At 41.9% G+C, this 21,486-nt stretch overlaps 1 protein-coding gene across 1 annotated transcript in view; it reads left to right on the top strand.

Moving 5' to 3' along the window:
• Positions 1–21,486, top strand: part of lrp1ab (low density lipoprotein receptor-related protein 1Ab) — a 91,853-nt gene that overhangs the window by 66,103 nt on the left and 4,264 nt on the right. The window contains 46 exon segments of the mRNA XM_034696801.1: positions 1,703–1,892; positions 2,074–2,278; positions 2,384–2,576; positions 3,577–3,702; positions 3,800–3,928; positions 4,207–4,326; positions 4,596–4,709; positions 4,867–5,016; positions 5,117–5,239; positions 5,441–5,557; positions 5,680–5,808; positions 5,934–6,059; positions 7,108–7,248; positions 7,393–7,580; positions 8,336–8,519; positions 8,614–8,699; positions 8,805–8,924; positions 9,556–9,743; positions 9,834–10,039; positions 11,857–12,045; positions 12,233–12,381; positions 12,625–12,718; positions 12,850–12,966; positions 13,123–13,242; positions 13,361–13,483; positions 13,570–13,695; positions 14,263–14,379; positions 15,032–15,138; positions 15,738–15,870; positions 16,100–16,222; positions 16,338–16,460; positions 16,546–16,683; positions 16,811–16,948; positions 17,085–17,204; positions 17,335–17,618; positions 17,708–17,886; positions 17,984–18,090; positions 18,211–18,330; positions 18,418–18,594; positions 18,823–18,963; positions 19,123–19,296; positions 19,455–19,616; positions 19,724–19,895; positions 20,145–20,246; positions 20,743–20,816; positions 20,899–20,992. Coding sequence (XP_034552692.1) covers positions 1,703–1,892; positions 2,074–2,278; positions 2,384–2,576; positions 3,577–3,702; positions 3,800–3,928; positions 4,207–4,326; positions 4,596–4,709; positions 4,867–5,016; positions 5,117–5,239; positions 5,441–5,557; positions 5,680–5,808; positions 5,934–6,059; positions 7,108–7,248; positions 7,393–7,580; positions 8,336–8,519; positions 8,614–8,699; positions 8,805–8,924; positions 9,556–9,743; positions 9,834–10,039; positions 11,857–12,045; positions 12,233–12,381; positions 12,625–12,718; positions 12,850–12,966; positions 13,123–13,242; positions 13,361–13,483; positions 13,570–13,695; positions 14,263–14,379; positions 15,032–15,138; positions 15,738–15,870; positions 16,100–16,222; positions 16,338–16,460; positions 16,546–16,683; positions 16,811–16,948; positions 17,085–17,204; positions 17,335–17,618; positions 17,708–17,886; positions 17,984–18,090; positions 18,211–18,330; positions 18,418–18,594; positions 18,823–18,963; positions 19,123–19,296; positions 19,455–19,616; positions 19,724–19,895; positions 20,145–20,246; positions 20,743–20,816; positions 20,899–20,992 — 6,538 coding nt within the window.

The following is a 21,486-nucleotide window of genomic DNA, read 5'->3' as shown; positions in this document are numbered from 1 at the left end:
AAACAGTTATGGTCTCAGATGAACTTTTCCAAAAATGTTGTGCTGTTACCCAGTTAAGCGAAAAAATATCCATATGAACATGACCTTAAAATGCAGTCATTGCACTCTTGCTTTTCCCTCAGCTGCATCAGCATGTTCTTCATAATCCAAGGAAGGGCAGCTTGGGTCAAATCCTGAGGGATGTCAATGCAGCTGTTTCTCCGCGGCTGCATTGATTTCTTGAAACCAGGCAACAGTGGATAAATTCATCCCAGTGGTTGCTCACATACATTCCACACTAAAAGCAGCCGGTGCTACTGGATGCTGAGTGGTCATTGTGGCAGGAAGCATCTTGTCCATTTGGAGGTTTCATCATAGACTTGTAACATGCAGGCTTCCAGCTGTTTAAAGGACTTGACAATTAACACAATCTTCTGTTGAAGGAAAAAACATGTTGAAATGAGCAGAAAGAAAAAAGTTATTCCCAGATGTTGCTACTATTCTAGTCTCTAGATTGACAGCAAGGCTGTGTTCTGCTTTGCAATAGTCGTAACCAACAGGTTCCCACCCCTGTTTGCACAGTGACCAGGTGATGTAGGCAAGGGGATGGGGGATTGTGCTCTTGTTACATAACACTGTCTTGAGCATACTTTATTAATCCCTGTCCACCTTGTGGTCCTCTCTTAATTGAGGCAGTCAGCTGCTCAGGGTTGGTTATAGCTCTTTGTCACTCATTTGAAACATGTATTAAAGGGTGATTTATGACTTTAAGGTAAAAGCAAACAGGAGGGAGGAGTGTTCAGGTTTTATTGTTAGGTGTAAGTGATCATAAATGTAGTTGTCAGTGTGACCATGAATAGATGGATACACACCTTGGAGCCTGAGGCTGCCCTTTTCCATAGTACAGTATGACCTGTAGGCATCAGAGATAAAGAAACTAATCTTAGTGTTTGAACTGTGTGTGTGTGTGTGTGTGTGTGTGTGTGTGTGTGTGTGTGTGTGTGTGTGTGTGTGTGTGTGTGTGTGTGTGTGTGTGTGTGTGTGTGTGTGTGTGTGTGTGTGTGTGTGGGAGAGGGGGGGGGGGGGGTCTCAGGATAAAGGGAAGATGGTTATCGAGAGCAGCTGCTTCAACTTTGCCATTCACGTTTGACTTCTTTACCCTGGCTCATCTCCTTAAAGTGACTCAAGCTGTTCCAGCGGTGGTTTTCTTCCCAGAACAAGAAGTGGCCATGAATGAGAGTGTCCACAGGGAACTCTATTTGTATGTGCAGGCAGCCAGCCATGAAATGACAGGATGAAACGCACTCTTTAAACTCCCTCCAGGAACAGCAGGCATGGTGCATACTCTGCTCAGTGTGGTTCCACTTCTATTTCACTCTTCTTTTTTTTTCACTTTTCAACCTTTTCCATTTTTCCTCAGAGTGTTTCAGCTTTCATGAACTAATGTGGGAAGATGTGGATAACTGTAAAGACTCCAAACACAGACTCTAAGTAATGTCTTCCAAAGTTTACCATGGGGGAAACTTGTAAAACAATTTCAATGATTTTTCAGAATCCTCTTTTGGGTCCTCGTTAAGGCTGAACCCCTTAGAGGTGATGTTATTACAGCTACATTAAATGAGTGTGTTCCCCCACAGCTTTTTGGCTGGATAACAAAAATAAAAGAAGCCATTATGGGTCCAAAACATTTACCCTAGGCCAACTTCTCCTCTTTGTTCCACAGATGTAGGGTCAGTTGAGGGCTTGGCGTACCACCGTGGATGGGATACTCTCTACTGGACGAGTTACACAACCTCAACAATCACTCGCCACACAGTGGACCAGAGCCGTACTGTGGCATATAACCGTGACACTGTGGTCACTATGTCTGGAGAAGACCACCCCAGAGCCTTTGTGCTGGACGAGTGTCAGGAGTAAGTGATTGATATCAAAACTTGGTGTTCAGCCCTGTATTTGGCACCAACTTCCAAAACAATTTCTCTATTGTTTTGTTGAATGGCAGATTTATTTTAGTTTAGTCAGCCATAACCTCTGTACCAAGACATTCAAGAGCCCCTCATCATTGTGTGTGTTCTGTGTTTGTTCCTGCTACAGTATCATGTTCTGGACCAACTGGAACGAGCATGCTCCCAGCATCATGAGGGCGTCTCTGAATGGAGCCAATGTGCTCATAATCATCGGCAATGACATCAGAACTCCCAACGGCCTGGCGATAGATCACCGGGCTGAAAAACTCTACTTCTCTGATGCCACATTGGACAAGATTGAACGCTGTGAATACGATGGGAGCAGCCGTTATGTAAGTTAGATCTTTGTTTTTTCCTTTGGCGTTAAAGAAGACGACTAAGAGAATGACTTTAATGTCACCATTCTGTAAAATGATGGCTTCATCTTTGTGCTTCAGGTCTTGCTGAAGAACGAGCCTGTGCATCCGTTTGGCCTGGCTGTGTATGGAGACTACATCTTCTGGACTGACTGGGTGAGGAGGGCGGTCCTAAGAGCTGACAAATACACAGGAGGAGACATGAAGGTGCTGCGTGCGGACATCCCTCAGCAGCCAATGGGAATCGTTGCTGTGGCTAATGACACCAACAGCTGTAAGTATTATTAACTCATATAATTACAGTAAATGTTGGGGAGAATAAAGGATCTATGATCTGTGGTTTTTCAATGAATTCCCCATCAATGAAGTGGTGAGGCGAAAATCATAGAATTTTTTTTTTTTTTAAAGTTATATTTTTGGGGCTTTTTGCCTTTATTTGATAGGATAGTGAAGAGAGACAGTAAATGTGGGGAGCAGAGAGGGGGGAAGACATGCAGGAAATGGTCGACCAGCCGGGAATCGAACCAGCAACCCCTGCGACGAGGACTCTATATGTGGGGGGCTTAGACCGCTAGGCCACCAGCACCCCTCATAGAATATTTTTTTGTCTTATAGCTCAGTGTGGTACTGTGGTACACATCTTGCATGGTAAACACTAGAGCAGGGCTATTCAATTAAATATTTGGTTGGGCTGGATTTTCAGTGAGCACAGTTAACCATTTAAAAGAAAAACTAATACATAAGATAACTGGATGTTTATGAATGTATTGCCACATCCAAAAAGGGCATAAACACAATGAAAGAGCAGCACTTAAACTAAACCTGTGTCCATATTTGGTCCCATCTGAGACAGTCACAACTTCAGTGCATATAATCCAAAAATAAACTGTGGGCAAAGTTAGTTTTTTTTGCCGGACCCAAATCCCAATCACTTGAGGGTTGCTTCGGTCCGCATGTGGCCTGTGGGCGCTAATTGAATAGGGCTGCACTAGAGTGTTGGCATTGCAGCATGTTTTCTGCCAGTTGTTGCATTTAGTTTTACAAAGCAGCAAGCATGGTTTCAAAGATGTTATGTGGTACACAATAAAATCCTGGATTCAGTTTTGTTCAAGCTGAGTAGTTTATCTTTTCCTGTCTGTCTGCCTGAGGAAAGAGAAATCACTTCATTAGGTTTATTACATCGTTATTTGTCTTTCGGTTATTTATTTGAAATGTTCACGATTTAATAACATCTGACATCATCAATCAAAAAACCTGTGTTATGTGCTCCTTAGGTGAGTTTTCTCCTTGCCGAATAAATAACGGAGGTTGCCAGGACCTGTGTCTGCCCACATCTGATGGACGCGTCAACTGCAGTTGTCGTGGTGACAGACAACTTCTGGAAGACAACACCTGCTCTTGTGAGAAAGAAGCGCCTCAGTCATTCAATCATAAAATGATACAAAAGCCTATTCTTGATGAAAACGTTGATGAATTCTAAATGTTCAAATTCTCCAGCTCTCAACGTATCGTGTGGAAGTGTGGATGACTTTGAGTGTGGAAACGGTGACTGTATCAACTACAGCCTGACCTGTGACGGCATGGCCCACTGCAAGGACAAATCTGATGAGAAGCAGTCCTACTGTGGTGAGTTTCTTCTGGGGATATTAGTTAGCAAGCAATGAGCCGTCGCTGGTCATCAGTCATATCATATTTCATCATTTGCTGATGGTCTAGTCGAAGCAGTCTAGGATGAGTGCACAGATACGATAGATCATAAAGATTAAGGAGGTGTGGGTTTCTACGTGATGATTGAATTGAAAATTAAAGAATTTGAAGTGTGCTTGGCAGAATTTTTTTTTTATTGTAGATCAATCCATATTTTTGACATCAGCATACTCTAATCAACTTGTGTTTCTCTTTAGCCAATCGACTTTGCAAGAAAGGCTACAGACGCTGCATAAATGGTCGTTGCATCGGCCACCAGTTCTGGTGTGACGGCACAGATGACTGCGGTGACCACTCAGATGAACTGCCATGCAATGGTAAGTAATTTATGTTTGTTTTATGGCTGCAGCTGAAGGAAAAACTACCTGCTTTGCAGCACAAAAATAATCAATTTAGTGTATCAAGACCTCATCTCTTGGGTTCTCTCTATTTTGCTTGTATTTTATTTTCTCGTAAGGCTAATGAAATGCTTCATGGCAGGGACAGAGTACTCTGGTTATGTATATTTGGCTAATGAGAAGGGGGAAGCGTTGACTTTTGAGGGTATATTCGCTCCTCATTTGTGAAATCTTTTCTTCTCTTGCAGTGACGCTGTGTAAACCAGGAGAGTTCCAGTGCAAAGATGGAAGCTGTGTATCTAACTACAGCCGCTGTGACCAGGTGGTCAACTGTGAGGATGCTAGTGATGAAATGAACTGCCGTGAGTAATGATTGGAATAAATCATTTTGAGGGAAATCATGCTTTCCACTGTGCTTAAACAAGGGCGGAAATTATATGGGAAAATGAGCTTAATGGGCTTGTTAAGATGTTTTTAAAGATCATGTTTAACCGCTTTTTTCTTCTTCTAATCCCTCAGAGCCCACTGACTGCTCCCGTTTCTTCCGCCTGGGAGTCAAAGGAGCGTCCTTCCAGAGCTGTGAGAAGACTACTCTGTGTTATCTGTCCTCGTGGGTGTGTGATGGGAACAACGATTGTGGAGACTTTTCAGATGAGAGAAACTGCCCAGGTTGGGTGTTTATTTTTTCCATCTAAAATGCTTTGAGGTTTTCTTTTTTTTTTTTTTACTGACAAACATTTCACCACATGTTTTTTCTGTTGGCCTACAGATAAAAGGAAGCTGAAATGTCCAGTCAACTTCTTTGCTTGTCCCAGCGGTCGCTGCATTCCTATGAGCTGGACCTGTGATAAGGAGAACGACTGTGAGAACGGAGCAGATGAGACACACTGTGGTCAGTCCACTACAAAGTTATCCTCTAATAGCCTATTGTATACAGTCTATGCTAATACCCTTATTTATAGAAAACACAAAGCATGCCAGAAAAAGCAGACTGTTCTTTGGTTTCCCACTGCACATGGAAAACAGGACGTACAGTTACGGTAAATTAAGCAATTTCTCCAAAATGCTGAGCTTTCTTTGCCATTGCTTGCAGACAAGTTTTGTACATCCAGCCAGTTTGAATGTGGGAACCACCGCTGCATTTCCAGCCACTGGGTGTGTGACGGCTCTGATGATTGTGGGGATGGTTCAGATGAGGACCAGAAGTGCAGTAAGTGACGTATTACTTTCTCTCTCCAACTTAGAAGTACTTTTTCCCACACCCATTGGACTCTATGCGTAAGATTTCCTGATGTTATGTCACTAAGTAACTTTCCCATAATGTTGTCTCAGAGTCTAAGACCTGCAGTCCTGAGGCTTTCCAGTGTCCCGGCTCCCACATGTGCGTGCCTCAAAGATGGAAGTGTGATGGAGACAGGGACTGTCCTGATGGAGCAGATGAGAGTGTCAAGGCTGGCTGCAGTGAGTGGGATGAATTAATAACCTGATACAGAATCTGTTTCCTTTGTGTTATGATTGGAAATTGAAAACACCAGAAACACACAGTCCCATGTCCATTAACTACAGTGTGTTTTTAACACTTCCAGTGTACACCAACAGCACTTGTGATGAGAATGAGTTCATGTGCCAGAACAGACAGTGTATCCCCAAGCACTTTGTGTGTGATCATGACATCGACTGCCCTGATGGCTCAGATGAATCCCCAGAATGTGGTGAGTGTGATCCTAGAGGAAAAATGCACAAACTACAAAAATAATACTCTGACTGTTTCATAGATCTTCTATCTTTAAGAATAGATTTTAAGGTTATTTTATTGTTTTTTAAATCTCTCAATGGTCTTGGTCCTTCTTATTTATCAGATTTGCTTTTATCATATGAGCCAGTGAGAGCCCTCAGGTCTTCAGGTAGTGGACTTTTAATTGTACCAAAAGTAAGAACTAAGTCCCACGGTAAGGCAGCTTTTTATTATCACGGTCCACGACTTTGGAATACCCTATCTGATGATCTGAGGGCTGGACAGAGCATAAACATTTTTAAGAGCAAACTCAAGACCTACCTTTTTAGTCTTGCCTTTTAACTGAGTTGTATTCTTATAACAGTTTTATTTATTTATTTATTTATTTATTTATTTATTTATTTATTTATTTATTTATTTATCATCTAGTTCAAATTTTTGTCATTTTTATTTTATTTTATTTATTTATTTATTTTAAGTATAGTATCTTATATTCCTTTTATGGTTTAATTTTTTAGTGTTTTATTATCTTAGTAATTTACTTTATGTATTAATTTTAAGTATAGCATCTTATTTTCTTTAATGGTTTAATATTTAGTGTTTTATTATCTTAGAAATTTATTTTATTTTGGTGATTTTAATTTCTTATTTTTACCTCCAGTGTTTCCTCATTAAGATATCATAAGAGTGTTTCCTCAGTTCATTCAGCAACTTATTTATTTTATTTTTTTTATTTGTATTTATTTATTTTATTTTCATAGTTTTTATTATTATTGTTCATATATTGTGTTCTTTACCTTAGGATTGTGGGTTTTAGGACTAGGATGGGGGGATCTCTTTATTTTTATTTTTTTTGTAAAGCACTTTGTGTAACAATATCATTGTATGAAAAGCGTTTTATAAATAAAGTCTGATGGATTGATTGATTGATAGATGATGGAAAAAGACCATTTGGGATTATTTCTTTATTTGTATGGCCACTTGAGGTTGTGGTAAATAACAAACTCATTCTTGCTCTCGTGTAGAGTACCCAACATGTGGTCCTGATGAGTTCCGCTGTGCCAACGGCCGCTGCCTCAACCAGAAGAAATGGGAGTGTGACGGAGAGTTTGACTGTCAGGATCGCTCTGATGAGGCTCCCAAAAACCCCCGCTGCACTGACTCAGGTGGAGGATTATAATCACCATTTGTTCTCTATAAATTTTCTTTCCTTTCATGCAATATAAATCATGATCGAAACGTATTGTTCAGAAAGTCCACCCTGTCTCAGAGTGACACTAATGTAAAATGGCATTTGTGTGTAACTTCAGAGAGGATTTGCAATGAGTCAGCCTTCATGTGCCATAATGGGAAGTGTTTGAATGAGACTCTGCTGTGTGACCGTAATGACGACTGCGGAGACGGCTCAGATGAACTTAACTGCTTCATCAACGAGTGTCTGAACAGTAAGCTGAGTGGCTGCTCGCAGCTCTGTGATGACCTCAAGATTGGCTTCAAGGTAAGCCATCTCATTTTGTTGTGTCACTGCTTTTGACTCAAGTCGATTCATGCACTTGCTTTATTTATTAGGCCAAGCATTAAATGCCCAATAGGCACATAGTAGTTACCTCATGGACAAATGGGGTGCAGGCTGTTAATGATGGGTGAGAGAGGAATTGAAGTAACAAGGTTGAGAACCACTATCTTCAGGCATGCAGTTACATAAGTCAAAAACATGTGTTGGCTTTCTTTTTGAAAGCAGGAGACTTGTTTTAGAACAGCTTGAACTCTGAGTGAACTCTCGTGTTTGTGGAGTTGCGGCTGTGGTTGGAGCTTCATTTGAAAATGATAAGGAACAATTTGCACACCAAAAGAGTTCACTTAAAGTGGGTGGGTGGGGGTGCTGAGCATGTTGCTGATTAGGTCAGTAACTAACTATAACTTTCAGCTTACAGATTTGCTCTTGTGAGTGGATTTCTGTGTGAAAATATCTGCTTTGCTAACTTAAAATTTGGTTGAAGGGGTCAAGTTTGGCTGTCTATGAGTTTTTTCAAAACAATGATATGCTGATGAGAAGAGAGTTCAAGCTAGTTGAAACTATGTATAAACAAGCTTTTTTTATCCATGTAAAAGATAAGATTGTCTTCATGCCACTGCTTTTTGTGAAAGGAAAAGGCACACATCATGTTGACGGACAGGGTTTTATACCAGGCAGTTTTAGAAGCTGTTGGCTGTGTGATTCTGACATTTCTCTTGTCCTCTTGGCACCTTCAGTGCAGGTGTCACCCTGGTTTCCAGCTTAAGCGGGACGGGAAGACCTGTGTGGACATAGACGAGTGCACAACCACCTACCCCTGCTCTCAGCTCTGTATCAACACACATGGCAGCTTCCACTGTCTCTGCGTGGATGGCTTTGAACTCAGCCCCAATGACCCCACCACCTGCAAGTCAACGTCGGGTAAGGCATGCTTGTGTGTGTTTTGCATTTTCGTGTTTCCTCAAAGCCAGTTTGAACCCGATGCACATGTCCTCTTGTCTGGTTTGTGTTTTAGAAGAGGAGCCATACTTGATCTTTGCTAACCGGTACTACTTGAGAAAACTCAACCTGGATGGTTCCAACTACACTCTTATAAAACAGGTGGGACACTGATGCTTGATTTGACCTGTTAAAATGCAGTAAGGTGAAGTCTTTGTTCTTATCTCTGAGTACACCTTTAAATGCTGTGTGTAACATCTGTTCCAGGGTCTGAACAATGCAGTGGCATTGGACTTCCACTATGCAGAGCAGATGATATACTGGACAGATGTGACCACTCAGGGAAGCATGATCCGGCGCATGCATATGAATGGCAGCAAAATGGAGGTCAGTGAAGAAATCAACCTTAGAAATTTGAGCCACAATTATACTGAAAACCACTTTAACTCACTACAGAAGCCATTAAAGGCAAGTTAGAAATGTTCTGGTGACCCCTTTCCGAAGTCTAATCATTTCTATTTTAATTAAAAACAGGTGACAAATACAAATTCCAGCTCACCTTTCCATTGTCCTGTTTTTTTCTAAATCCTGGAAACCCTTTAAAAATGAAAAAAATGGTACAGCAGTTTTTTATTTTATTTTCATTTATCTGTGGAAACTAGTGTTAAAAAAAGTTTGCCAGCATTATTCTATTGTATTTACTTATTTGACATGTGGGGAAAATAGGAGAAAAACAGTCTATTAAAAAGCTGAAGTGATGTGTAGAAGTTGTAAAACTTGATTCCATAATAATTCTGTAAATTTGCTGACCAGTTGTTGATCCAAAATAAAAACTCAAAATCCATAAAAATTTAGACCCAACATAAAGAATTGATTACCAAAATGCTTTTTGCTCTTTCATTCGCATCCCACGACTTTCATAGCCAAAACAAAAAACAGGCTATTTACTTCTTTTTATGAAGTTGTGTGAGTCTGTGATCTCAAACTGAAAAAGCCCAATGCTATGACTGACTGGCAGGTTTTGCACCGGACCTCCCTGAGTAATCCAGATGGCTTGGCGGTGGATTGGGTTGGTGGAAACTTGTACTGGTGTGACAAAGGCCGAGATACCATTGAGGTGTCAAAACTCAATGGAGCCTACAGGACAGTGCTGGTCAACAGTGGCCTGAGGGAACCTCGTGCTGTGGCTGTGGATGTACGCTATGGGTAAGAAGCACAGCTTACATCTGGATGGAAATGTTCAGCTATGTTTGGAATTTAAGGAGATTTTAATGAAGATTCTCCACCACTGGTTAGGTACCTGTACTGGTCAGACTGGGGCGACAACCCTCACATTGGGCGAATCGGGATGGACGGCACCAACAGAAGTGTGATCGTAGAGGATAAGATCACATGGCCAAATGGACTCACCCTAGACTTTATTAATGACCGTATATACTGGGCTGATGCCAGGGAGGACTATATTGAGTTTGCCAGCCTGGATGGCACCAGCAGACACACAGGTAATTTACAAAGGCATACTCAGACACACAAACCTTTTTAGGACTGTTTTTATACACATGCTGATGCTGTCACAGCACGTTTCCACCTCATCATTGATGGTTTCATATCCAATTGCAAGTATTGATGTTAAAGTTATTCTGAAATAAGAAATGTGTGTTCTGTCATTGTGTTTCTGCTTCTTAGAGTTTAATCATTTGATAATCAAACTAATCTAATTGAGATGAAATAGGCAAATGGCTGTGAAATACCATACCCTATGGATTCAACCTCAAATAAGCAGAAGATAAAGGCACCTTTGTAGTGGTTTAACTGATAGGAAAACAATATTTTTTTGACAAAACATCCCTGCAATTGAAACAAGGGAGAGCACAGGCTTAGCATTGAAAATATTTGCTTTTGCTGTGCCTCAAACTTGTAGTGTGACAGACTAATGAGCTTGTCAGCTGTCTGAATGCGTTTCCTCTCATTGTGAACACGTACACTTGCTCGTTTTGGATCCACTCAAGCATAAGCAGGCAGGTCAGATTGTAGTGCGCTGTACTGGGGTCCAGAAACCCTGAATAGGAGAGATTGTTCTGACTAGTGAGGCCTCAGGCCTGTATGACGTCTGCATAGCACTTAGTTGTTCGGCGCAGTCGCTACAATAGTTGATATTGTCAGCTAACCAGGCGTGCAAAGGAATTCTGGAGCGCAGCGGGCGTTTCTGTTGAATTTTTCTCATTCGCTGAGCTCTGCCAAACACATAGAGAGAGTTGTGACATCTCATCATTCTTTGGATGAAGAATGTACATGATGTAAAATTGTGGGTGTATGGTATAAGTTAACAATCAAGCCAAATCACGTGTTTGAGAGCATTATAGAGTTTCAGTGGACAATAACAACGCTAATTGGAGCATGTTTAAGGGAAAACTCACATTTATTAACATTAACTTCAGTTTAGTTTAGAGTATCATAAAGTCTTTATTAGCTTTTGTTGTGGACCATCATTCATCACTATTACACACGCAATATAAACACCAGAGTGACCTTGTGTATGTTTGCAGAACAAGACATGGTCTGTTTGTTTTAGATAAAGTTTGACCAAAGGGAGCTTCATGCTAATCCAACTTATATCATAGGTCAGCCCAGTATATTAAATCTACACCCGCCACATCATAACAGTATTTAAGATATTTATTGTACCTCACTTATCACTTGTAAAAGCATGGTTACCTCATGGTGAGTTGTTTCGAACCTGTGCCACATCACGTGTCCTCTTGTGTGTTCAGACGCATGCATGCATGACGTATTTAAATTACTTTGTTTTACAACAGAAACTAATGTTGCGTGTCCATAACACACCGGTCTTAAATACTGAAGGCAAACACATGAAATGAGGTATATGTGAGCAGAAAAGGGGCAATTTGTGTGTAAAGCCTAATGAGGCATAGAGCCCATTACATAACACGCAGATTAGTGGAGCCACTGTGGCTGTGCTGCCCACCCCACCTCTGTTTTACATTAAAAGTGCATGAGTGTCCTGCAAGTTCTTCTGTGGGATACAGACACATCTCAGTATCAAAAATAAAGTTTTAAAAAACTCAAATTTAAATTTGAAATGAGCATTGCACCATTTTATTTTTATTTTTTTCTTTCATACTCTAAAGTTGGGTACTTGTTCTACATTTTAGTTCACACTGGGGTTTAAGTATTTGCTGTCATGGAGCATTTTTAATATACAGGCTGATTTTTAATCTCAGTATTGCTCATAGAAACCCAATACTTGAGATCACAGTTAACTACCTCTGACCACACTGCCTGTTTGTCTTATTTACAGTCCTCACCCAGGACATCCCCCATATCTTCGCCATGACTCTGTTTGAGGAGTACATCTACTGGACTGACTGGGAGACAAAGTCCATCAACAGAGCTCATAAGAGTCTTGGTACCAACAAAACCACCTTGATCAGCACACTGCATCGACCCATGGACATCCACATCTACCATCCATACCGCCAGCCCGAAGGTAATAAACATACTTAAGAAGGATGCATGTAGTCATGGATGTTTTTTTATGTTGTTTCCAATTCCAAAAACAATTAAAAGATAGAAAATAGTTTTAGATAAGATGAAGAAAAGTAATAAAACAACTGTAATCCGAATATCGCAAAACCTTAGCCACATAATAAAAAGGCATATCTGTTCTTTTTTAGTGCTGAATCATCCTTGCCAGACGAACAATGGCGGCTGCAGTAATCTCTGCCTCCTCTCTCCTGGAGGAGGCTACAAGTGTGCCTGCCCCACTAACTTCTACCTGGCCAATGATCAGCGCACTTGCATGTCCAACTGTACAGCCAGCCAGGTAAGAAAGCCGTGCAAACATCAAAATCAGTGATTGAAGAATTGATACGTGGATTTTCATATCTCCATGTTGTGCTGTGTCTTGTTTGACGAACTGCTTGTGCATGTTGAGTGCATATTGACAGCTGGCTGGCTGCCCTCCTCTACGGTAGCCAGCCCCTGCTCTGTCAACAGCACTGAAGCAGAGGAGCTCTGGTAATATGCCATATCAATGATGAGATTTATTTATCTCTTCCTGCTTTAGTTTGTCTGCAAGAATGACAAGTGCATTCCTTTCTGGTGGAAATGTGACACAGAGGATGATTGCGGTGACCGATCTGACGAGCCAGCAGACTGCGGTAAGTGTTTGAGAAAGATAATTAAAAGATACTGTGTCGCAACCTGAAGTATGCATTTGTTTGATTAGCTTTCATCTTGATATTGTAGTGCAAAGTTAGTGTGCTGAATAGATTTTTTTTCCCTTTGACAGCTGAGTTCAAATGCAGGCCAGGACAATTTCAGTGCAGCACAGGCATCTGCACCAACCCTGCATACATCTGTGATGGTGACAATGACTGCCAGGACAACTCAGACGAAGCCAACTGTGGTAAATCTATGTTTATAGTTGTATTTAATTATCTTAAAACTGGCATCAGCCCCTATATTATTGTTGTGTTTACTTTCATCAGCACTTTATTGTTCATTACTTAGAGAAACAAGCAACAGATTAATTAAACTTTTTGTAATTTCCCCCCTGCTGCAGATATACACGTTTGCCTGCCCAGCCAGTTCAAATGTTCCCACCCAAGCCGCTGCATCCCCGGCATCTTCCGCTGTAACGGCCAGGACAACTGTGGGGAAGGAGAGGATGAGAAAGACTGCCGTGAGTGGAAATCTTTTCTTTTCATTGTAAACCATCTGAAATCCATGTAGCTCTCTGTGCTTTTCTTTCACTCTGATGTTTAATATCTCACTGTAAGTATAAATCTTCTCTCCTGTAGCTGAGGTCACATGTGCGCCCACCCAGTTCCAGTGTGCCATCACAAAACGCTGCATACCTCGTGTCTGGGTGTGTGACCGTGACAATGATTGCGTGGATGGCTCTGATGAACCTGCCAACTGCAGTAAGTGTACTATTTCACTTGTAACACTTTGTTTATCCTTTAACCAGCTTTCAAATGTAACCATCCCTTGATATTACTCTCTCCAGCCCAGATGACTTGCGGTGTGGACGAGTTCAGATGTAAAGACTCTGGACGCTGCATCCCTGCTCGCTGGAAGTGTGACGGTGAGGATGACTGTGGCGACGCGTCAGATGAACCAAAAGAGGAGTGTGGTAAGGATAGCTCTCCTTTTAGACACATACACTCCAGAGTATTTCTGAAGCTAATAAATCCAAACTACAGTCATCAGGCTTCCCACGCGTCCTGGAAAACCTGGAAAACAGCTGACCAGTTTTCCAGTACTGGAAAACACCTGGAAAATAGGAGAAAAACTAAAATGTCCTGGAAAATCACGTATTGTCCTGGAAAATTATTCCAACATGACTGCGTGCGACCTGACATGATTAAAAAAACACATCCCCATTCATTGAAAGCTGAGTGCATTCACAGAAAACTGGGGTATATTCTTTATGTTTAATGGTAGATTAACTTTGTGGAGTGCTCTTTTGATTCAAAGAGTCTTATATTTAAGTTAAAGAGAGACCAGCAGAGTCAGGCAGAGAGCTCGGGGGTCTGTGCCTGACAACTTTCCCTGCAGGCTGAGAGCTCAATAACCATACTGTAGCTAGTAGGAGTGCAAATTCCTTATAGTGAAAACAAATGGAACAAAAAGAGCGACACAGATTCAGTGTTTACTGCTTTAATTTAACTAATGTTGATATTTTCTGTGATGTGTACAGCTGAGAGGACCTGTGAGCCGTATCAGTTCAGATGCAAGAACAACCGATGTGTCCCAGGCCGCTGGCAGTGTGACTATGACAACGACTGTGGGGACAACTCGGATGAGGACAAGTGCAGTAAGTGTGACTTTCTACATGAAGATATTTTTCCACATCCTTAATTAACCTTGTCCTGTGTCAGTTACTCTCATGCACAAGCCTTGTCCTTCTTACTGTACTCATTTTACACTCATTACCTGTGCATACTCAGTCACGTTCTGTACTAACGTCCATTCACTGTCATTTCTGATGCATCTCACTTCATCTGATGTTTGTTTCATTTCATACTGTCCCTTTGGCATAAAGAGGTAAGTTACTCCACCTTCATAAGTCCAAAACTCAGATTTTCTGTCACTTAACTGCTGTATCTCCTTCTTCACTTGTGTGTGCAGGATGATTTGAAATAGATATATTTGATAACATTGTTGTATTAATTGCCTTTTGCCACCAGATGCCACTGCTTAAGACTTGATTTTGCCTGCTCTTTTTGATAAATATTAAAAAGTATATCTTTTGAAAACTTAAATAAAAAGTCACGTTAAAATCCAATGAAATAAAAAGCTGTACAGTTGCTTTTAATCCCTCACATCTCCTCATGCAGTGTTGTCTCCTGTGGTTGTTCAACCCTCGCCCTGTGTTCTGTGCTGTAGGCTAATGCAGCCATAAATCTCATTTAATGTTGTTTACTGGTGGTATAACTGACATGAACCTTGTCTGTCTTCCTCTGTAGTGCCTCGACAATGCTCAGAGAGTGAGTTTGCCTGCACAAACGGCCGCTGTATTGCCGGGAGGTGGAAGTGCGATGGAGACCATGACTGTGCTGATGGATCTGATGAGGTGCAGAAACTTAATGTTTGGGTGTCCTTCATGTAATACTTTGGTTTTATCTGGAAAGAAGTTTGTGTTTGTTCAGTTTTTTTAATTATTTTTTTTAAACTTTGTTTATTGATTTCACATAGAAAAACAGTCTTTTTTTAAACAAAGAAACACACAGATGACCCCCACCCCCCCCCCCCCACCTTGACACACACTCCCTCCAGATTAACTATATAGAATTCCAAATATTGGAAAACATAAGACAAAAAGCAAGTATAATAAAGATAAACAGATGAAAGCAATAATCTAAACATAGTAAGACACACCATGGTGATGCTCAATCTAAAGACACACAGCAAGCTTAGCTCTCAACATGAGATAAGAAAGGGTCCCAGATTTTTTTGAAGATGTGAGCCTTGCCACTAAGGGTCAGCCTAATATTTTCAAGTTTAAGAAATAAAGTACACTCTTAATCCAGCTCGAATGGGTAGGTGGGGCAGAGGACTTCCAGTTCAACAATAACACCTTCTGGCCAACAAAGTCGTAAAGGCTAACGTGTGTGTTCAGTTTTAATTCGAAAAGCTCATCCTCTGTTGCCTTTTGCTTTCGTATTTCTTCAGAACGGCTGTGATTTGAAATGTGACAACGACCAGTTCCAGTGTAAGAACGGACACTGTATTCCTATACGCTGGCGGTGCGATGCTGACCCTGACTGCATGGACGGCAGCGATGAAGAGAACTGTGGCAGTGCAGGTAAATTAACTTTTTTGGATGTCTTTACCTGTATTTTGTTTGTTTACCTATGGCTTCTATAAAATAGGAAAGATATATTGTACATTATAATGAGACAGAACTGTGTGACTGTTATGGGTCTCACATTTGGCCAACTCTGAAAAAGCACCCTGCATAGTACCACCAAAGTCTTTGAGCAAATTAAACCAAAAGTAAAAATCTCCCCATTCATTCTTCCTTTTCTTCTCAGCTGGACGTCACTGCCCTCTGGATGAGTTCCAGTGTAACAACACTTTGTGTAAACCACTCGCCTGGAAGTGTGACGGAGAGGACGACTGTGGAGACAACTCAGACGAGAATCCTGAAGAGTGCAGTGAGTCCAGTTCTGTCCGTCACACGTAAATTAGTTATCAGTCTTCATCTGACATCCTGACCTTTTATTTTTCCTTATCTCCTGTGTCTGTCTTCTTTCTCTGCCCGGCTTTCAGGGAAGTTCCAGTGTCCTCCTACCAGAGCTTTCCGCTGCCAAAATGACCGCGTGTGTCTGCAACTATCCAAGAGGTGTGATGGTATCAACCACTGTGGTGACAATTCAGATGAGCTGAACTGCCGTAAGTTGTGGCGTCCTTCAGACACGGAAAAATCCTTTCCTCGCTAGGCTTAGATTAAGAGTGTCTGTATATTTGCTGTCTACAGAGGCCCCTCCAGCTGTTCCCACTTGTGAGAAGGATGAGTTCCTTTGTGCAAATGGGAGATGCATCAGCTCCACTATGCGCTGTAACTTCTTTAATGACTGTGAGGACTACGGCTCTGATGAGATCAACTGCAAGACAGGTGATATGATTCAAACTGAATTCTTTATAACAGCTAACCACTGATCTGAGGTTTCAAATGTCAAGCATCAGCAGAATCAGTTCAATTTTGAATCCGCTGACTCATGTTTGACTTGTGATTTGTTCAGACACCAAACTGAATGATTGCAGGAGTAACAGGACGCAGTGTGGTGATGGAGATGAAGCTCACTGTGTCACCAACGGCACAGATTCCTTCTGTTCCTGTAAACCTGGCTTCCAGAAAACAGGACGCCACACCTGTGGAGGTACATTTGTACCAATTACCTCACCTGATATGGAAAATAATAACTACACATTAATGTTTAACCTACAGAAAATAGAAAAGATTGGCTGTTAAATTTTTCTGTTTATGATGTTCTCCTTGTACTCTTTGTTTTTCAGACAAAAATGAGTGCCTCCAGTTCGGTGTGTGTTCACACATTTGCAACAACACCAAAGGCTCCTACAAATGCAGCTGCTACAAGTACTTCACCAGGATCAATGACACCTGCAAGGCTGACAGTGAGTACAAAAAACTGCACCTGTTATTCACTCTTCAAGTCCTATTAGGCTTCTGTTTAAGGTCTGACAACAACTGTTGATTTGAATTTAAAAAGCCATCTGTGCGACTTCTTTCTTTTTTTTTTTCCAGGCATGAACAGCAGTCGACAGATTCTCTACATAGCTGATGACAATGAAATACGCAGCTTGGACCCCGGCATGCCTAACTGGCGCTATGAGCAGACCTTCCAGGGGGATGCCAGCGTGCGCATTGATGCGATGGATCTGCACATCAAGTCGAACCGCATCTTCTGGACCAACTGGCACACTGGTCGCATCTCTTCCTATGAACTTCCAGGACAGTCCACATCGCCCCCCTCCTCCAACACTCACCGTAATCGACGGCAGAGTGAGGGCAGGATCACCAATTTGCAGGTAATCACGAATAAGTGCTGAAGCATTTACAGCCGTGAGTGTGTTTTTTTGTAGAGGCATGATGAAGAGTTTGTTATGTTTGTGTCCAGATCAAAGAGCTGAAGATGCCACGTGGTATCGCAGTGGATTGGGTGGCTGGTAATTTATACTGGACCGACTCTGGTAGAGATGTGATTGAGGTGGCTCAGATGTCAGGCCAGCATTGCAAGACCCTTATCTCTGGCATGATAGACGAGCCTTACGCCATCGTCGTGGATCCGCAGAGAGGGTGAGTGAGAGAGAGTTGAATTTTATTTGTATGACGAAAATTTTTTTAATGCTATTTTTGCTCTGAAACTGTTTCTTTCATCTCTTTTACTCCATAGTACTATGTACTGGGCAGACTGGGGCAACCACCCTAAAATTGAGACTGCCTCCATGGACGGGACTCTTAGACAGACTCTAGTTCATGAGAACATCCAGTGGCCCACAGGTCAGTACTGCATTTACATTTGATGATTGATCTAAAGCCCAGAAGAGAGCTTCCACACAACCAAATCCTACACTTCTATCCTTTGTACTGTATTTCTACATCATCATTCTATCTCTTCAGGTTTGGCTGTGGACTACTTCAACGAGCGCCTCTATTGGTCCGATGCTAAACTCTCTGTGATTGGAAGTGTTCGTCTGGATGGCTCCGATCCCGTAATCGCTGTCTCAAGCATCAAAAACAGTTTGGTTCCTTTTGTGTAAAACATGGAAGTTCATTTACTGGTATGTTTTTTTCTTTTTAACCAAATTCTCTCCTTTGTTCTCGCAGAACTGCTCCATCCGTTCAGCATAGATATCTTCGAGGACTACATATATGGGGTCACATATGTCAATAATATTGTGTTCCGGGTCAACAAGTATGGAAAGGGCCCCATGGAGAATCTCACCACAGGCATCAATCATGCTACTGACATCGTCCTCTACCACCGCTACAAGCAGCCAGAGAGTGAGTGTCTCTTTTGTAAGAAGTAAAACGACTTGCAACATACATCAATTATAAGCGTGCATGCTGAAATCAAGATGCATAGAGATTTTCCATCCATCCATTCATTCATCCATCTTCCTCCACTTATCCAGACATAGAGATTTTATACAAACAAATTTATGATGATGATCAAAAATGATTTGGGATGTTCATTCCTTAATCCATGTCTTCTGTCTCTCTGTACATCAGTGACTAACCCATGTGACAGGAAGAAGTGTGAGTGGCTGTGTCTGCTCAGCCCCAGCGGCCCAGTGTGTACCTGCCCCAACAACTATGTGACAGACAACGGCACATGTGCAGAGAGACCAACCCCGACCCAGTCACCATTCTGTAAGTCTGCACGAAACACTAAAATGATACACACATACAGAGAGCAGAGCAGGAGTACAACAGCATATCCCTACTTTTATTATATTACATCCTGTGAGGTGTACTTTGAGATGATGCGTACAAAAAATATTGGTTTATGATGGATGTACCCTTCCACAGCTCCCCCCTCAGGACCCTGCGAAATTCAGTGTCAGAACGGCGGGAGCTGCTTCCTAAACGCCCGTCAGGTGGCCAAGTGTCGATGCCAGCCCAGCTACACCGGAGAGAGGTGTGAGATCAATCTGTGCAGGGACTACTGCAAGAATGGGGGCATATGCACTGCTTCTCATACAGGTAAGAAGATTCATATATTGTTAAAAATGTACCAGGATTGTAGACATACAGATCTGCATCATAAGATGTGAATTATCATGAGCTATGGCGATTGTAGTTTTTCTTCACTCAGATTTTCACTCATGCCTTTTGATTCATATCTCTCCTCTGTCTCTCAGGTTCTCCAACCTGCAGATGTCCAAAGGGCTTCACAGGACCAAACTGTGACCGTCAAACTTGTCAAGACTACTGCATCAATGGAGGCAACTGCACGGTCAACATGGGCAACCAGCCGACCTGTAGCTGCCCCTCAGAGTACAGTGGAGACCAGTGCCAGTACAGTGAGTGTTGCATGTTACTTTCCTTTTTACCTCTTGAAAAATCTGTGGTAAATATTTGATTCTCTCAACTCTTAGCACTTCTCACATATCTCTCTTACTGTTCTCAGGTGCATGTGAAGGGTTCTGTTACAACGCTGGCACCTGCTTACAAACCTCCAACGGCACCAAAATCTGTCGTTGCACCTCTCAGTTCATTGGACACCAGTGTGAGCTTGACAAATGTCAGTTCTGCGGGACAGGCAAATGTTTGACGTCACCCACAAGCAAGGTTTCCTGCATGTAAGTTGACACTGGAACATGGACTTTGGTCCTGTCCACTTTTTACTGAGCTGTCCGAAATACATTTCAAACAAATATTTAGGAATCAAACATTGATCTGTGCATGTAATACACCCCAGTGGATTCACTGATGAAGTACACTACATGGACAGAAATATGTAGACATTTGGGCCATGCACCTTTGTTCAATTATTCCAAGACCAACATAATTCATTTTTATTTTTTGTGTTTGTGTGTGTGTCTGTGTAGCTGTCCCAATGGTCAGACCCAGCCCAGCTGCTACACCTGTTTGGACTACTGCACGAATGGACAGTGCTCAGTGGATACTCGCACGCTGCTGCCTCAGTGCAAGTAAGATACAACACACACCCCAGCCCCAGGCATTAATACTGACAGAAGCATATTTGTTTTTTCTCACTCACACACACCTTTGTTATAAACTATTTGACAATTATTAGCAAACAAATGATGAAATACATCAAAATGAAACTCCTCTGTGGTTACTCCTCAGGGGTTATATTGCATGCCCTATTTACAGAGGCATTAGCCCCTGAAGTGGGCAGACGGGGCTTTGGTTCAGACAGAGGGGATGGTTTAGTATAATAAATTCTAATAGTTGGTAGTCTTGAGTTGATTCTGGTTTTGCTAGTTGTTAACTGTTAATCTCTGTGATAATGATCAGTCGCACCAGTTGTAACAGAAGCAAAAACAAGAGCAGAAGGAGGAGCATTTGCATGTCTGATCACTAACTAGAATGATTTCTGGGTTAAGCACAGAACTATTGAATAAGGGAACAGCATGTGACTATGAAAAACTCACTCAGTAACTCTGGCTCATGTTCACCCAGGTGTCCTGTGGGGTGGAATGGATACAGATGTGAAATTGTAGCAGAGTCTGTGGATTCATCTGCTTCCAGTGGAAGTAAGTCACACACTTCAGACCGTCTCTGTGGAGAAACCTGCACTTTGACCCTGTTTGGCTCACTTTATCTGTCTTCTCACAGGTACAGCCTCCATTGTCATCCCAGTGCTTCTGCTGCTGCTGCTGGCATTCTTAGTGGTTGGTGCCATCTTGTGGTACAAGCGGAGAATGCGCGGGTGAGTCTTGGTTTCAGATTTATCCGTTTTTCATCTCTTCCTCACATCTGTACTGTCTAGCTTCTCTTTCTCTTTCTCCCTATGATAATCACCTATTTCCTATCCTCCCAGGTCTCTATGGCCACGCAAATCTCGTTCTCAGCGGTAACTTCATAGGGTTAAATCAATTACTAGTTGACCCTCAAGTCCCACCCCCTCTCCTTATATCCAGTCAGACTGGATAAACTTTTCGTCTGTCCATTTGTCCTTTCTGTTGCTCAGTGAAGAAATCTGTCCATCTTTGCCTGCCACCACCTGTTTCTCACCCAGCAACACGTAGACCTATTAAGTATTTTCCTGAAGAAACTTTGCTGGTGATGCACAACTGAACTGTTTTTTTTTTTTTATCCTCTTTATGACCCCGTACATTCCCTTGCTGTCATGCGTAAATGTACAGCTATGCTATGTGCTTGCATAATGAAAGGTATAACTGTGCATCAAAGGAAACTGTTTAA

This window comes from Notolabrus celidotus, chromosome 11, assembly GCF_009762535.1.
Source record: "Notolabrus celidotus isolate fNotCel1 chromosome 11, fNotCel1.pri, whole genome shotgun sequence".
In the NCBI taxonomy this organism is placed as follows: Eukaryota; Metazoa; Chordata; class Actinopteri; order Labriformes; family Labridae; genus Notolabrus; species Notolabrus celidotus.
This window is presented reverse-complemented; position numbering and strand designations above follow the sequence as displayed.